The sequence below is a fragment of the Symphalangus syndactylus genome, chromosome 1 (assembly GCF_028878055.3).
Source record: "Symphalangus syndactylus isolate Jambi chromosome 1, NHGRI_mSymSyn1-v2.1_pri, whole genome shotgun sequence".
In the NCBI taxonomy this organism is placed as follows: domain Eukaryota; kingdom Metazoa; phylum Chordata; class Mammalia; order Primates; family Hylobatidae; genus Symphalangus; species Symphalangus syndactylus.
Genome location: NC_072423.2, coordinates 120,334,740 through 120,352,980, shown reverse-complemented (window position 1 = coordinate 120,352,980; position 18,241 = coordinate 120,334,740). Strand labels below are relative to the sequence as shown.

Here is an 18,241-nt window from a genome sequence, read left to right as displayed (position 1 = left end):
ATATGAATTTGATGAATTACTAAAGAAATAAAAATAATGGTGTAAAGCCAACTCGAGGGGAATCTGAATAAGCCTCCAAAATTGTTTTTTTTTTTTTTTTAAGAAATAAAGGGAGCTGTGTAGTGGGTCAGTGGCTAGGCTTATGTGGTAGGTTAGTGAAGTGGAATTTGGGGTTGCTCTTGGACATGGCCTTGATTAGGATCCTTTACAACTATTCAGAGGATTGTGTGAAGTAGTTACTGGAAAAAGAACTTGAATTATGCATTTATTGGCATTAATGTAAACATCATTAAGTCCTAAGCATTAATGGAAGGGTCCATATATTTTTTCTTTTCTTTTTTTTTTTTTTTTTTTTTTTTTGCTGCTGTTGCTGTCTAGATGTTTCTCTATAGCAATTAATAGCAAAACCTTTACATTCTTGGTTTTTAAACTTCACCATGTGCCTGAATTACGTGGTGTGCTTGTGAAAAGAAGAATTTTCTGTCTTGCACAAATTCTGATTTTAGCTATCTGTGATGATGGCCAGATCTTTAGCATGGACCATACTTTGAGAGATATGCTTCAAACAGAAAATGCCCACCCCTCCTCCTTTACCCAGCATATACTCTATGGTTAATTCTTAAAGTAATTGCCTTACAGTCTCCGTTAACTCTCTTGCCCTTCTCTTGCTTTGTCATGCTCGCTTGGCAAAACCTCATCTCTGACTAAATGCAGTTCTTTGCCTTCTCTGTTCCTGCACCAAAAGTGATCAGGAGAAAGCATATTACCAGGCTGAACTGTCACTTTAAATTCATGACCAGTAACTTCATGGAGGCCCTTAATGTTTCCTGACGGTCATACTACAATTTTTGGAGTCCACTTAACTCACCTGCTTTCCTAGGCCACTACTTTATACTTCCTCTCTTCTGTAACTTCCAAAACATCCCTCTCAGTTCTCGTGCTCAGCTGATGGTTATCTTTTTGCCTTCGGCGAGAGAACAGCAAGCTCCAGAAAGTGGCTGTGCCTTCAGCCCTGTGCTAGAATGAGAACATATGGAGCCAACTTGAGTCCAGAAGAGCTGTGGCCACCTCGTTTCGCCCATCTACTTTTCAGCTTGCAGTGTCTGATTCTTCACTACCGTATTCTCAGTCACTTCCACTAAACAGTGCCACTGTTTTAAGGTTCTGTCACACTCAGTAACCCACTTCTGGTTCCTCATTCCGTGTCAGTGATCAGTAGTAGACTGAAGAATCCACCTTAGATTTGCTGCATACTATTAATTAGCTTACAAAATGTCTAAGAGGAGCTAAGCTGGGATGCCACATAGGCAGAAGCCAGGAAAAATGACCAACCACAGAACTAAGTGGTTCCAGTGGAAACTCAGCAGCTGCTGGTGCCTGCTACTGGACTGCCACCCACATTGAAGAGAGAGACTGGACCACCAGGAAGGTCGTTTCACATTCTGTAGTAAAAATACCCCCACAATCATTTTGGTAGGGTCTTCTGTCTTCAGCTAGGGTGTACTTGCTTGGTGGGAGTTAGTTATATATGTATGTCCAAGTTGAAGGGGCTTCTGGGAAATACAGTTTTTGGATTTTGCCTGGGAAGACAGTCATAATATGGAGAAGTCTGAAAGTGGGGAAGGGATTTTCAAAATATGTTGGGCAGCTGTAAAATATCAGATACCCATTATAGGCATTGAAGGTTACCTAAATGACAGAAGGATGCACTATATTCATGGGTAGGAAAGATTAGTTTCATCAAGATTTCAATTTTTATCAACTCATAAAAGTATCAAAATTCCAGAGGGGTGTGTGTATAGAGAGGCAAAGGACACAGAATAGCTAACCAAGTTTTGAAAAACAAGATGGGGGTTTTATGCTACCAGATATTATATGCAATGATCATCAAACAGAACGAAGCAAAAAACAAACTCCCCAAACCCAAGTTGAAAAAAAAAAAACCCCACACTGTAATAGTATTGTTATTATTATTTTTTAAGTTGGAATCTTGCTCTGTTGCCCAGGCTGGAGTGCAGTGGTGCAATCTTGGCTCACTGCAACCTCCACCTCCTGGGTTCAAGTGATTCTCTTGCCTCAGCCTCCTGAGTAGCTGAGATTACAGGTGTGTGCCACCATGCCCAGCTAATTTTTTACTTTTTAGTAGAGACAGGGTTTCACCATGTTGGCCAGGCTGGTCTTGAGCTCCTGGCCTCAAGTGATCCACCCGCCTCAGCCTCCCAAAGTGTTGGGATTACAGGCGTCAGCCACTCTGCGTGGCCTGTAACATGATTTGCTGAAATTTTTGAAAATCTAAAATAATGTACTGTTTAGAAATATACATATTTTATACAAAATTATAAAGAAAGCATAGAGAGGTAAGCATTAGTGGCACAGCTGAGAAAATATAAAAGGTATTTCCGTCTCTATCCGGTCTCCCTTATTCTGCTACTGCTCTCATTCTGTCTCATCCCAGGAATCCAGTCCCAAGTGCTGCCTGCCAATTGTCCAACACCCTCCACCTTTGCCACCTATTTCTTGTTGTAAAACAGATGTTTGTTTCTAAAATATAATGAATTAATGATTATCACAGCACAGGCATACCTCATGTTATTGCACTTTGTTTTATTGTGTTTTGCGGATATTGCATTTTTTACAAACTGAAGGTTTGTGGCAAGCCTGTGTTGAGCAAGACTATCAGTGCCATATTTTTCAACAGCATGTGCTCACTTCATTTTTCTGTGTCATGTTTTGGTAACTTACAATATTTCAAACTTTTCATTATATGTGTTTTGGTGATTAGTGATCTTTTATGTTTCTATTGTAATTGCTTTGGGGTGCCACAAACTGCATCCATGTAAGACAGTGAGCTTAGTTGATGTGTGTGTGTTCTGATTACTCCACTAACTGATGGTTCCCCATCTCTCTCCCTCTCCTCAGACCTCACTATTCTCTCAGACACAACAGTATTGAAATTAAACCAGTTGATAACCTTAAAATTCCTTTAAGTGTTTAGGTGAAAAAGTCAAATGCCTCTCACTTTAAATCAAAAGCTAGAAATGATTAAGCTTAGTGAGGAAGGCTGATGTCAAAAGCTGAGATAGGCCAAAAGCTAGACTGCTTCTGCCAAACAGTCAAGTTGTGAATGCAAAGGAAAAATTCTTGAAGGAAATGAAAAGTACTACTCCAGGGAACACATGAACGATAATAAAGTGGCCGGGTGCAGTGGCTGACACCTAGAATCCCAGCACTTTGGGGAGCCAAAGTGGGAGGATCCCCTGAAGCCAGGAGTCCGAGACCAGCTTGGGCCACACAATGAGACCCTTGTCTCTACAAAAAATTAAAAATTTAGCAGGGTGTGTTCATGCATGCCTGTAGTCTGATCTACTTGGGAGGCTGAAGTGAGAGGATCCCTTTAGCCAAGGAGTTCGAGGTTGCAGTGAGCTATGATTGTGTCACTGCACTCTAGCCTGTGTGACAGAATGAAACCGAAAAAAGTGAAACAGCATTATTACTGATATGGAGAAAGGTTTAGGGGTCTGGATAGTAGATCAAACCAACCACAAATTCCCTTAAGCCAAAACCTAATCCAGAGCAAGGCCATAACTTCCATTGTATGAAGGCTGAGAGAAGTGAGGAAGCTGCAGAAGAAAAGTTTGAAGCTAGCAGAGGTTGGTTCATGAGGTTTAAGAAGTCATCTTATCATAAAAGTGCGAGGTGAAACAGCAAGTGCTGGTGTAGAAGCTGTAGCAATTTATCCAGATCTAGATAAGTTAATTGATGAAGTTGCTACACCACGAGATTTTCAATGTGGACCAAACAGCCTTCTTTTGGAAGAAGAAACCATCTAGGACTTTCATGGAGAGGAGAAGTTAATCCCTGGCTTAAAAGCATCAAAGGGGCATTCCCGGCGGCTCCGGGTTTGGCGACAAGGACGTGGGAGTGTGACTGCGTCTCGGGCAGCATGGCCAAGAAGCGGCACACACTGGACTCCTAAGCCCAGTGGCTCCCCGACTCCTTCAAGGACAGCCCCAGTAAGGGCCTTGGACCTTGCGGATGGATTTTGGTGGCGTTCTCATTCTTATTAACAGTTATAACTTTCCCAGTCTCAATATGGATGTGCATAAAGATTATAAAAGAGTATGAAAGAGCCATCATCTTTAGATTGGGTCGCATTTTACAAGGAGGAGCCAAAGGACCTGGTTTGTTTTTTATTCTGCCATGCACTGACAGCTTCATCAAAGTGGACATGAGAACAATTTCATTTGATATTCCTCCTCAGGAGATCCTCACAAAGGATTCAGTGACAATTAGCGTGGATGGTGTGGTCTATTACCGTGTTCAGAATGCAACCCTGGCTGTGGCAAATATCACCAATGCTGACTCAGCGACCCATCTTTTGGCACAAACTACTCTGAGGAATGTTCTGGGCACCAAGAACCTTTCTCAGATCCTCTCTGACAGAGAAGAAATTGCACACAACATGCAGTCTACTCTGGATGATGCCACTGATGCCTGGGGAATAAAGGTGGAGCGTGTGGAAATTAAGGATGTGAAACTACCTGTGCAGCTCCAGAGAGCTATGGCTGCAGAAGCAGAAGCGTCCCGCGAGGCCCGCGCCAAGGTTATTGCAGCCAAAGGAGAAATGAATGCATCCAGGGCTCTGAAAGAAGCCTCCATGGTCATCACTGAATCTCCTGCAGCCCTTCAGCTCTGGTACCTGCAGACACTGACCACCATTGCTGCTGAGAAAAACTCAACAATTGTCTTCCCTCTGCCCATAGATATGCTGCAAGGAATCATAGGGGCAAAACACAGCCATCTAGGCTAGTGTAGAGATGAGCGCTACCCTCCCAAGCATGAAGTGGGGGACCAAATTAGCCTTTAACTCATAAAGAGAGGGTAGGGCTTTTCCTTTTCCATATGTCAATTGTGGTGTTCCCAGAATGTATAGCAGTTACAAAAATAGGTGAAAGAATTGTTAGCTTGTAAATACCAAGAGATTGGTGATTTATATAAGGTAATCTGTTAGTCTTAAAATAGTTAAAAGTTTGTATTTTTAGATTATTATGTAGTAGGTTAGATCCCTCTTGTTTTGACTTCCACTGACTCATTCTGAACCCCCTAAGCACCCAGGACAGAGGCAAGAACCTGGGCTGTAACTGCCACCTGACACCGCTGACTGGATAAATGCTTTGCAGAAAGTGATGACCTTACACCACAACCAGCTTCTCTAGGTCATATGTGCCTTACCTCCAGAGAGTCTTTTTTTTGTTTTGAGATGGAGTTTCACTCTCGTTGCCCAGGCTGGAGTGCAGTGGCATGATCTCGGCTCACTGCAACCTCCGCCTCCCGGGTTCAAGAGATTCTCCTGCCTCAGCCTCCCCATAGCTGGGATTACAGGCTCATGACACCATGTCCAGCTAATTTTTGTATTTTTTTTTTTTTTTTAGTAGAGATGGGGTTTCACCATGTTGGCCAGGCTAGTCACAAACTCCTAACCTCGGGTGATCCACCCACCTCTGCCTCCCAAAGTGCTGGGATTACAGGCATGAGCTACCACACCTGGCTTGGAGAGTCTTAATTAAGGAAATTTCCTAATGTTCATTTATTTTCTAAATCCAGACCATGTTTCAGAATAATCCTTACTTGAGAGTAGCCATTTTCTTGCCTATACTTGTCAGAACTAGAGGAAATAGCCAAAACTAATGAAAAAGATTAACCCTTCAAAGACTTTTAAATTCACTACTATAGTGGTCATTTTAAAAATACATCCATGTTTTAACTTATTTGAGCCTTCTAAATGATTCCTCTGTGTTCTGTCTTTCAAACCAGCTAAATATTTGTCACAAAAGTGCTTTTTTCTCACTGTTGCCCATTTTCTATGTCAGGTTTTAAACAGTTTTAATTTTGTAATAAAATTTTCTCTACATTCTGTATGCAATTGTTATATATCCATTTTAATAGCTTAAGGACTACAATACTTTTTAAAGAGATAACTTCAGGAAACCATTATATTTTACTATCTGCATGCTTTAACTGTGGTACACTGTGAAATATGTTGATTACAAACCCATTCATTACATAGTATAAGGAATTCACAATATATTGACTATATAATGTCTAATGATCTTGGGCAGATACTGTCAAACTTACAATATCTATATAGATGTAGATCTTTTTAAATTTACCTAGTCATTCTTCTGTCATGTATATTGATGCTGAAAGAGGAACTGGTCAGCTCCTCTGGACAACAAATTCTTAGTCTATAATATTAGGAGACATCTTCTGTTTGGCAAATGTCTATGAATCGGAGCAACCTGGCATTCTGCTTACTGGCCAGAAAGCTGGCGGGTGACATTTGTAACATTTCCTCTTTGAGACCCTGAGTTCACCTAGAGAAGTCTAAGCATAACAGCTTTCTTTCCCAGCATGAGCCTTTATAACTCTCCTTAGCTCAACCACTCTGTCCATCCAGCCAATGGATGTCCCTTCCCCTGAACCCCAATTTCAAGCTTATTTTAGGAAGCCTTGAACTACCATGTATCCTGGCTCCTAGCTGAGTTTATTAGAGGTATGGAGCAGTGCAACTTAAACTCAAGTTGCACTTACATTTTGAATTTTTAAATGATGGTTTTATCTGTTGTGCGAAGTGGCTCACCCTTAAGGACCAGGAGGCTCCATATCCTGACTGAAAATCTTTTCTGAGACTTAGAGTAATAATGCTTTTGGTTCCTTGAGTTCTCCTGTCTCTAGATACCAAATGACCTTGACTTTTCTTTTTTTTTTTTGAGACAGAGTCTCGCTCCGCCACCCAGACTGGAGTGCAGTGGCGCAGTCTGGCTCACTGCAAACTCCGCCTCCCGGGTTCACGCCATTCTCCTGCCTCAGCCTCTCCGAGTAGCTGGGACTACAGGCGCCCGCCAACACGCCCGGCTAATTTTTTGTATTTTTAGTAGAGACGGGGTTTCACCATGGTCTCGATCTCCTGACCTCGTGATCCGCCCGCCTCGGCCTCCCAAAGTGCTGGGATTACAAGCGTGAGCCACCGCGCCCGGCTGACCTTGACTTTTCTGCCTTGTGAATTCATAGTCCAATAGGTTGAAATTAAATCACTTGGGAGGGATGCATAGAAGGAGCTCTAGGAACACAGTGCCAGTGCAGAAGTTTTTCCAGGTGGCCTCCCTTTCCAACAATGTACATAATAAAGTATATGCACTTTCACTAATAATAATAAAAAAAAGCATCAAAGGATAGCTCCTCTCTCTTGTTAGGGGTTCGTGCGGCTGGTAACTTTAAGTTGAAGCCAATGCTCATTTACCATTCAGAAAATCCTAGGGCCCGTAAGAATTACATTAAATGCACTCTGCCTGTGCTCTATAAATGGAAGATCAAAGCCTGGATGACAGCACATCTGCTTACAGCATGGATTACTGAGTATTTTAAGCCTACTGTTGAGACCTATTAAATATTAGGAAAAAAAAATTCTGTCAGGTGCGGTGGCTCACACCTGTAATCCCAGCACTTTGGGAGGCCAAGGCAGGTGGATCACTTGAGGTCAGGAGTTTGAGACCAGCCTGACCAACATGGTGAAACCCTATCTCTACTAAAAATACAAAAATTAGCCAGACATGGTGGTGTGTGCCTGTAATCCCAGCTACTTGGGAGACTGAGGCAGGATAATTGCTTGAACCCATGAGGCAGAGGTTGCAGTGAGCTGAGGTTGCACCACTGTGCTTCAGCCTGGGTGACAGAGTGAGACTGTCTCAAACAAAAACAAAAACAAAAACATTTCATTCCAAATATTACTGCTCATTGATAATGCATCTGGTCACTCAAGAGTTCTGATGGAGATGTACAAAGAGATTAATGTTTTCATGTCTGCTAAACAACATCCATTCTGCACGATCCATTACTCCATGGTTCAAGGAGTAATTTTGACTTTCAAGTATTATTTAAGGAATACATTTTGTAAGGCTGTGGCTGCCGTAGTGATTCTTCTGTACAAAGTAACTTGAAAACCTTCTGGAAAGAATTCATCATTCTAGATGCCAGTAAGGACATTTATGATTCATGGGAGGAGGTCAAAATATCAACATTAACAGGAGTTCAGAAGACATTGACCTCAACCCTGATGGATGACTTTGAGGGGTTCAAGACTTCGGTGGATGAAATAACTGCAGATGTGGTGGAAATAGCAAGATAACTAGACTTAGAAGTGGAACCTGAATATGTGACTGAATTGCTGCAATCTCATGATAAAACATGAACAAATGAGGAGTTGCTTCTAATGGAAGAGTCATGAAAGTGGCTTCTTGAGATGGAACCTACTCCTGGTGAAGATCCTGTGACCATTGTTGAAATGACAACAAAGGACTTAGAATATTACGTAAACTTAGTTGATAAAACAGCACCAGAGTCTGAGAGGATTGACTCCAATTTTGAAGAATTTTCTACTGTGGGTAAAAGGCTATCCAACAGCATCACATGCTACAGATAAATCTTTGGGAAAGGAAGAGTCAGTTGATGTTGTAGCCTTCATTGTTGTCTCATTTAAAGAAATCTCTAGAGCCACACTAACCTTCAGCAACCACCACACCGATCATTCAGCAGCCATCAACAGTGAGGCAAGACTGTCTTCCAGCAACAAAGACTCTACTGAAGACTTAGATTATCGTTAGCATCTTTTAGCAATAAAATATTTTTAAATTGAAGTATGTGGATTGTCAGATATAATGCTATTGCAAACTTAATATAGTATAGATTAAACATAACTTTTATAGGTACTGGGAAATAAAAATAATTGTGTGACTCCCTTTATTGTGTTAAACATTTTATTACAGTTGTCTGGAAGCAAACCTGCAATATCTCCAAGGTATGCCTGTATTTTTCTTTTTTTTTGAGATGGAGTCTTGCTCTGTCGCCCAGGCTGGAGTGCAGTGAGGCGATCTCGGCTCACTGCAAGCGCCACCTCCCGGGTTCACGCCATTTTTCTGCCTCAGCCTCCCGAGTAGCTGGGACTACAGGCGCCCACCACCACACCCCGCTAAGTTTTTTGTATTTTTAGTAGAGACGGGGTTTCACCGTGGTCTCGATCTCTTGACCTCGTGATCCGCCCGCCTCGGCCTCCCAAAGTGCTGGGATTACAAGCGTGAGCCACCGCGCCCGGCCTTATTTTTCAAAATGTGGTCTTTTAACATTGCTATGAAGTATATTAGTAATAATATCTTATTTCATGGTTGTCCAGAAAGAAGTTACATAACTTGTCTTAATCTAAAAATCATATCATTTAAAAAGCCTAACGATTTAATATATTTCATAAAGAAAACTTTTGACAATTTGTTTTTAAGAGACAAAGTTTTCTGTGTTGCCCAAACGGTTTGAAACTCTGGGGTCAAGCGATCCTCCTCCCTCAGCCTCCCAAGTAGCTGGGACTACAGGGCATTTGACAATTGTATTACCTGAAACCCAATTGTAAGGCTAGCTCATATCTTTCTCTTAAATGAATCAGCAATCAGTGTTATACGATTTCATTTCCACTGATCTACTTACTAGTTTCAATGGATTTGTGGTGTTACAGTAAGGAAATTTCAGTTGGCCCAAAAGTTTCAATCTACTCCATTTTGCTGCTTCCACAAGGACACCTAGGATTTTAATAATGATAAAAAGATATACTTTCCTGGTACTACTCCCCATTTGACATTTAAGCACAGGGCATTGAAAAGTTAGATTTTTACATTTCAGGTTTGTATAGAAAGAAATGAGGCTCCGGAGAGAGTAAATGACCTTGCTAATGGTTGCAGTGGTTGGGGACAAAGTTGAAGTATATTGATGCACGCACTCAGCCCTGACGCTAACTTTCTAACAATAACAGTCTCAAGTTATAGCAGCAGTTTTCAGTGTATCAAGTAATTATTTACATGAAATAGTGTTTTTTTTGTTTTTATTTCTGTTTTTGCAGGTAGTCTTAGCAGTTCAATTGTAATTTGTTCTTCAGTGACTATCAAATTGGTTAATTATGGAAGCAGTGATGTCCATTAGATTGTAGAGGTGTAAATAATTGTCAAATGTATAGGCAGCAGAAATCTGAAGGCAAATTGTGCCTGTTACTGAGAAGGGAGGTTCTCTTTACGGCTGCTGTGAGCTGGGGACAGAGCAATTTTCTTGTGCTTTTCAGATCTCTCATTTTCTATAAACAAAGTGCTTAATTGTTTTATAAACAACCTAGAAGGGATGTCTATATCACTTGTATAGATTGTCCATTTTTAATCTCTTGATTGTATAAGCAGGTTTTTTTTTTTTTTTTTTGAGACGGAGTTTGCAATGGCACGATCTCGGCTCACTGCAACCTCTGCCTCCTGGGTTCAACCGGGTCTCCTGCCTTAGCCTCCTGAGTAGCTGGGATTACAGGCATGTGCCACCATGCCCGGCTAATTTTGTATTTTTAGTAGAGACAGGGTTTCTCCATGTTGGTCAGGCTGGTCTGGAACTCCCAACCTTGTGTGATCTACCCACCTGGGCCTCCCAAAGTGCTGGGATTACAGTCATGAGCCACTGCACCAGGCTATATAAGCACCTTTTAAATTTAAAGAATTGCCGGGCACAGTGGCTTACGCCTGTAATCCCAGCACTTTGGGAGGCCAAGGCGGGCGGATCATGAGGTCAGGAGATTGAGACCATCCTGGCTAACACGGTGAAACCCTGTCTCTACTAAAAATACAAAAAAAATTAGCTGGGCATGGTGGCAGGTGCCTGTAGTCCCAGCTACTCAGGAGGCTGAGTCAGGAGAATGGCGTCAACCCGGGAGGTGGAGCTTGCAGTGAGCTGAGATTGCAGCACAGCACTCCAGCCTGGGCAACAGAGCAAGATTCCGTTTCAAGAAAAAAAAATTTTAAAGAATTGTTTTCTACTCAAGCAGGGAACTGCTTAGGGCAAACCTGCCTTGTATTCAAAGTCACTCCTCTGCTCACTGAGATAGATGCATATCTGATCTGCCTCCTTTGGAAAGACCAATCAGAAATGTAACCCTTTATGTATCACCTAGCTGACCTGGAAGCTCCCTCCCTGCTTCACGTCTTCCTGCCTTTTCTTCAAGTTGTTCTGCCTCTCCAGACCGAACCAATGTACTTCTTACATATATTGATTGATGTCTCATGTCTCTCCCTAAATGTATAAAACCAAGCTGTGCCCTGACCACCTTGGGCACATATCAGGATTTCCTGAGGCTATGTCACAGGCACATCCTCAATCTTCGCAAAATAAACTTTCTAAATTAACTGAAATAAATAAATAAATGTTTTCTAACTATAAAACAAATATGTGCTTAGAGCAAAAAACTTACCTAGAAAAGTACTAGGCCTGAATTCCACCACTTTTAATATTTGGTGAACACACATATGTACACATACACAAATTATAATATGCATATTCTATTGTACATTTGTGCTTCTCAGCAGAATATCATGCACATGTCCCAATTAATAAGTAAGCTATAATATGTTTAATTGATACATCACATTACATTCCATGGACTTACACTCTTTACATAAGCAGTCTCATTATTAAACATTCAGGATATTTCCATTTTGAATCTCATTTATTTATTTAGAGACAGGATCTCGCTCTGTCACCCAGGCTGGAGTGCCATGGTGTGATCATAGCACACTGTAGCCTTGATCTCCCAGGCTCAAGCACTTCTCCTGCCTCAGCTTCCCAAGTAGCTGGGACTACAGGTGCCTGCCACCATGCTTGGCTAAGTTTCCTATTTTTAGTAGAGACAAGATCTTGCTATGTTGCCCAGGCTGGTCTCAAACTCCTGGGCTCAAATGCTCCTCCTTCCTTGGCCTCCCAAAGTGCTGGGATTACAAACATGAGACAACGTACCCAGCCTTTGAATCTCTTTTAAATACTTTGAGAAACAACTTGTACATACATGATGATACAGTCATGATTTTTAAAAGTTTATTTCCAAGGATTTTTTTTTTTTTTAATAAAAGAAATAGGGCCAGGTCTGGCAGCTCATGCCTGTAAATGCAGCATTTTGAGAGGCTGAGGCAGGTAGATCACTTGAGCCCAGGAGTTGGAGACCAGCCTGGGTAACATGGTGACAACCTGTCTCTACAAAAAAAGAAAAAATTAGCCAGTTGTGGTGGCACATGCCTGTAATCCCCACCACTCGGCAGGCTGAGGCAGGAGTATCACCTGAGCCCAGAAGGCAGTGATTGCAGCGACCTGTGATTGCACCACTGCACTCCAGCCTGGGTGACAGAGTGAGACCCTGTCTCAAAAAAAGAAAGAAATAGAGAAGAAAGAAAGAGAAAGAAGGACGGAGGGAGGGAGGGAGGAAGGAAGAGAAATATTTAAATTAAAGTGAAGGGAGGAAGGAAGGAAAATATTTCAATTAAAGTGGAGATCCCTTTTGTTGTTCTCCCTGTTTCCCTGTTATTTTTTCCAGAGTTCATAAGTAATATATAATATTGCTTTATGTATTTATTTTTGAGACAGGGTCTTGCTCTGTCACCCAGGCTGGAGTGCAGTGGCCCAGTCATGGCTCACTGCTTCCTAGGCCTCTTGGTCTCAAGCAATCCTCCTACCTCAGCCTCCCTAGTAGCTGGGACTACAGGTGTCCGTCACCAAACCTGGCTAATGTTTTAATCTAATTTTTGTAAAGATGGATTCTTTTTTCTTTTTCTTTTCTTTTTTTTTTTTTTTTTTTTTTTTGTGACGGAGTCTCCTTCTGTCACCCAGGCTGGAGTGCAGTGGCACGATCTCGGCTCACTGCAACCTCCACCTCCTGGGTTCAAGTGATTCTCCTGCTTCAGACTCCCAAATAGCTGGGATTACAGTGCCTGCCACACCAGACCTGGCTAATTTTTTTGTATTTTTAGTAGAGACAGGGTTTCACCCTGTTGGCCAGGCTGGTTTCAAACTCCTGACCTCAAATGATCCACCTGCCTCGGCCTCCCAAAGTGCGAGGATTACAGGTGTGAGCCACCGCGGCCAGTAAGATGAGTTCTTGCTGTGTTGCCCAGGCTGGTCTCAAACTCCTGGCCTCAAGTGATCCTCCAGCCTCGGCTTACCAAAGTGCTATCTCCAAAGAGCCAGGAGACTCACATCTCCTGCATCCATTTAACATAGCTTACTTGTTAATTGGGACATGTGCACAATATTCTGCTAATTTGTACATTTTAAAAAGTTACATAGCTGCTGTTGTTCCAGGGGCACTGGAGACAGTTATGCCATGTACAACTATGTACAGTGATTCTATATTAGTTTCAGTGTATCATTTAGCAACTTTTTTCTATTAACAAATTGCTTGAGATATAGTACTATAGAACATGTGGTTTAGCAAAATTAGGGAATAAACCAAAAGAGAGAAAAACTTTGTGTCCAGGAATGGAGGATCAAATATTCATAGAAAAGTGAAGGAACAGGAAGACAACTGTGCGCCTGTCTTAGGCAACAACCACTTCAAATTGGAGGAGGAGGAGGAGGATGAAAAACTGAGAAGGACTCCAGGAAAAAAGGGCAAAAAATTTAAAAATCCCAATCCATTATTGTGCGATGTCAGAACACCAAAGATAAAGAAAAGATTACACATCAGGAAATTGGATTCAGAATGGCATCAGGCTTCTCAATAGCAACATGGGATGCTGAAAGATAGTGAAGGATTGCCTTCAAAATCCTGAAGAAAATTATTTTCAACCTAGAATTACACCCATAGTCAAATATCCATCAAAAGGAAATTAATGTGAGCAGAATGCCATGCACTGACTGATAAATGTACTGAGAATGCTGGAGTTAGAAAAATAATCATATTGCAAGCATTATAGTAAAGATTGGTTCAGGTAAAAATCATTAATGTATGCTGAATCTAGAGGGAAATTTAATGAGGAGGAGAATATTTGTATAGTCTTAAATATCTACCCATGGAAAGCTTATTAGTTGCAAGAGAAAGCAAAGTAAGCATCTAGAGATTGTACAACATCTTGACTGGACACAAAAAATTAACACCACCAATGAGGAGTATATAGAAATTGTGACCTCCATATGTGGTGATCTGAGAAAGGCACATCACTTGAATGAATTTTCTAACCAAAGATGAATGTCTGGATCTAACCACAAGGATGCACCAGATAAGCCCAAAATAGAGTATGTTATATTACAAAAGGAGTTTCTGTATTCTTAAAAAAGTGTTAATTGCTGTAAAAGACAAAGATTGAGAAAAGATTCCAGATTATGGGTGACTAAAGAGACATGTCAACTAAATGCAATGCTTGATCTGACTGAATCTTCTACTAGAGGAGAAATAAACTGCTAAAACAGACATTGTTGGGCCAATTTACAACATTAAAATCTAGACAATATATAAAAACATTGGATCAATGTTAAATTTACTAAAGTTGATAACTGTTATGGTTATTTGGAGAATATTTTATTCCATGGAAATATTATATATACACTGAAGTATTTATAGATAAAGGGCCATGGTGTATGTAACTTTTTTTTTTTTTTTTTGAGATGAACTTTCACTCTTTTTGCCCAGGCTGGAGTGCAAAGGCGTGATCTCAGCTCACTGCAACCTCCACCTCCCGGGTTCAAGTGATTCTCCTGCCTCAGCTTCCCGAGTAACTGGGATTACAGGCATGCGCCACCACACCTAGCTAATTTTGTATTTTTAGTAGAGATGAGGTTTCACCACGTTGGTCAGGCTGGTCTGGAACTCCTGACCTCAGGTTATCTGCCAGCCTCAGCCTACGTAAGTGCTGGGATTACAGGCATGAGCCACCACGCCCGGCCTATGTAACTTATCCTTAAATATTTTAGAAAAAAATGATTATTTGTCTATCTAATCTTCTATCACGTATTCATTCACCCATCCACAAGAGAGAAAGAAAGGAAGAAAAAGAAAATGCTAAAGAAAATTGAGTAAAATATTAATAAGTGAGTCTGGGTAAAGGGTAACAAGTGTTTCATGTATATTCTTATTCTTACAGCTCTTCTATAAATTTGAAATTTTTCCAAAACAAAATAATATTATAAAGATATTTTAAGCATTCGGGAACTAAATAATTTAACCATCATGTTATAAGAATATGTGTGTTTCAGAAAAATGAGGAAACAATAAAAAAATGTAGGGGATCCAGGAAATTGGGTATCCAGCACAGAAGAAGGAGAGAATGGTTATCCTTCTCTTGTGCAATTTTATACTAGGGTTAGGCAGCAACCAATCAAGATTCTAATAGAACAATAAGAGGTTGTGAGAGGGAGATCTTCTGGAGAAAAAAAAAGGTGGGGGGAATTGATAGATTGCTTGAGGTACTTAAGTGTTGGGGAAAATACTGTTTGACAGGTCTGTGGGAGAAAAGGGTCATAAAAAACAAAGCAAATTACAAAAAGAATTCAGGCAACTGTGAACTACAGGAAAAACGAAAAGTTGAGTGAGAAAAAATGTAATTAGGAAGCACTACTTAGTTTAGAAAGTAACATTTATGCAGCCATGATAATGTAAATGCTGCATTTCATTACAACCAAAATTTATGGATATAATAATATTGGGAGAATGAGAGTAGTAATGTTGGGAGAATGGGAGTATAGTGAGATGTAAAACAGCTAAATCCTCAATAATTGCAACAGGAACTTAACTGATTCTAGCTAAAATAGATAACTACCTCTATGAAGAGCAGTGTAAACACATGTGGCAGCTACAGTTGGTTGTCTACAAAACATCCAGTCTCTTTCTTCCTTCTGTCTGGGTTTTGTTCAGCATTCCCTCCCTCCATTAGCCATGCACAGCAAGGTGCATCTCCAGAGGGTAGACATTGCTTGCTCCAAGTCAATTATGGTGTTTCTGTACCGCTTCCTGACCAGCTAGGGCATAGCAATGTGTTGCAATTCTAGCCAAGAACATACAAGGGAGGGCTTCTTAGGAGCTTGAAGGAGTAAATTTTTTACTTTTACAAAAGAGACACTGAGGAAGTGGCCTTTCGGTATTGTTATGTCTGGATGTGGTATTCAGAGCTGTTGCATTCATCTTGTGAGCCTCATGTGAGCCAGACAAAATGACAGAGGGCAGACAGAGCCCAGATAATCTCCGAGAAGTGGAGCCTGGATCACACTACACCTTATATTTTCTTTTGGAAATGTCTTTAAAAGATAAAATCAACATAAAATAAATATAAAGTAAAAAAAAAAAAAAAGAAACTAGTACTTTTTGCCATCTAAATCCTTCATCCAGATGTTATTGTGAACAGGGTGCACATTATTTAGGTCATTTTCCACATGCATATGTGATTTTTAAAATATATGTATGTATGTTCATACATACATGAACACATATGCAATTTTTAAAAAGCCCAATGGGGATCATACTATAGGCCATTGATTCTCAAACTTGAAAATGCTTAAGAATTCTCTGGAGGGTTTCTTAAATACAGATTACTAGATCCTATTCACAGAAATGCCACACCACAGGGCATGCTCAGTCCTTCCAAGGATTAGTGGGCAGACTCATCTGGAGGCATGGCCACCTCAGACCTTCTGAACATTCATGACTCACGTCTCCACTCCTCCCACTGCTCTCGAGTCTTGAGGGAATAATCCCATTCTAGATTCCCCTTCTCAAACAGAAAAACACAAGGCCTGCATTGAATCCTCTCTCCAGGCTAGTTAATTCCCTCAATAAACTTAGGCTTTTAACAGAAAATGCCTGTGTTTAGGGATTATTTTCATGTCAGTAGATTCCAATGTGCAGTTTCTTTCCCTCCTTCTCTCCCTCCCTCCTTCTCTCTTTCCTCTTTCTTTTTCTTTCTTTTTTTTTAAGAAACATAAACACTTTTATTATTATTATACTTTAAGTTCTAGGGTACATGTGCACAACGTGCAGGTTTGTTACATATGTATACATGTGCCATGTTGGTGTGCTGCACCCATTAACTCGTCATTTACATCAGGTGTATCTCCTAATGCTATCCCTCCCTCCTCCCTCCACCCCACGACAGGCCCTGGTGTGTGATGTTCCCCACCCCATGTCCAAGCGTTCTCATTGTTCAATTCCCACTTATGAGTGAGAACATGCGGTGTTTGGTTTTCTGTCCTTGTGATAGTTTGCTCAGAATGATGATTTTCAGCTTCATCCATGACCCTACAAAGGACATGAACTCACCCTTTTTTGAAATACACTTTTTAACTGCTCCCATGAAAAGAGAAAAATCCAGATTTTAGTACCCGAGACACTGGCTACTCTCCTGGGAGAGGAAACAAAAATAACTCACTCCTTGATGGTTGGCAGCAGCAAAATCAAGCAAACGAACCATAAGTCACTTTTTAAATTGCCCTGCCACATCCACGGTATGCCAGATGCTGCAGTAAAACCCATCAGATGAACCTTTTCAAGATGCTTTCTGCCTGATTTACTCTTTCTGCTCTTTACAATATATTTTCCCCGCAAATGAGTGCATGCTCATTCTGTCTGATTTTCTACCTCCTGGCAAACCTTCATTACAAAGATAGTGAGAAACAGGCTGGCAGAAACCTTCAGGGAACATCAGCAGACTTGAATCTAAAATGATTGTGGGCCAGGCCTGATGGCTCATGCCTGTAATCCCAGCACTTTGGGAGGCTGAGGCGGGCGGATCACTTGAGGTCAAGAGTTTGAGACCAGCCTGACCAACATGGTGAAACCCCGTCTCTACTAAAAATACAAAAATTAGCCGGACATGGTGGCGGGCACCTATAATTCCATCTACTCGAGAGGCTGAGGCAGGAGAATCACTTGAATAAGGGAAGTGGAGGTTGCAGCGAGCCAAGATCGTGCCATTGCGCGCTAGCCTGGGTGTCGCGGTGAGACTCTGTCTCAAAAAACAAACACAAAACCAAAACAACAAAAAAATGATAATGGTTGGCTGGCATGGTGGCTCATGCCTGTGATCCCAGCACTTGGGGTGGCCGAGGCAGATGGATCACTTGAGGTCAGGAGTTCTGACCAGCCTGGCCAACATGGTGAAACCCTGTCTCTACAAAAAAATTCAAAAATTAGATGCGTGGTGGTGCGCGCCTGTAATCTCAGCTACTCGGGAGGCTGAGGCAGGGTAATTGCTTGAACTTGGGAGGCAGATGTTGCAGTGAGCCGAGATCATGCCTCTGCACTCCAGCCTGAGTGACAGAGCGAGACCCCATCTCAAAAAACAAACAAACAAACAAAAAAAACAGAAAAAAATGATAACTGTTCTTTGGAGACAAATTTATTCTAAATTAAGTGTGC

At 41.2% G+C, this 18,241-nt stretch overlaps 1 protein-coding gene across 1 annotated transcript; it reads left to right on the top strand.

Moving 5' to 3' along the window:
• The first annotated feature begins 21 nt into the window (after positions 1-21).
• Positions 22-5,916, top strand: LOC129484162 (stomatin-like). Its single transcript, XM_055281704.2, has one exon. The coding sequence runs from the start codon at positions 4,097-4,099 to the stop codon at positions 4,808-4,810; it is 714 nt and encodes a 237-aa protein (XP_055137679.2). The 5' UTR covers positions 22-4,096; the 3' UTR covers positions 4,811-5,916.
• The last annotated feature ends 12,325 nt before the right edge of the window (positions 5,917-18,241 follow it).

What these genes read in the sequence shown, in the direction of transcription:
- LOC129484162 (XM_055281704.2), top strand. Translation starts at nt 4,097, where the DNA reads ATGTGCATAAAGATTATAAAAGAGTATGAAAGAGCCATCATCTTTAGA.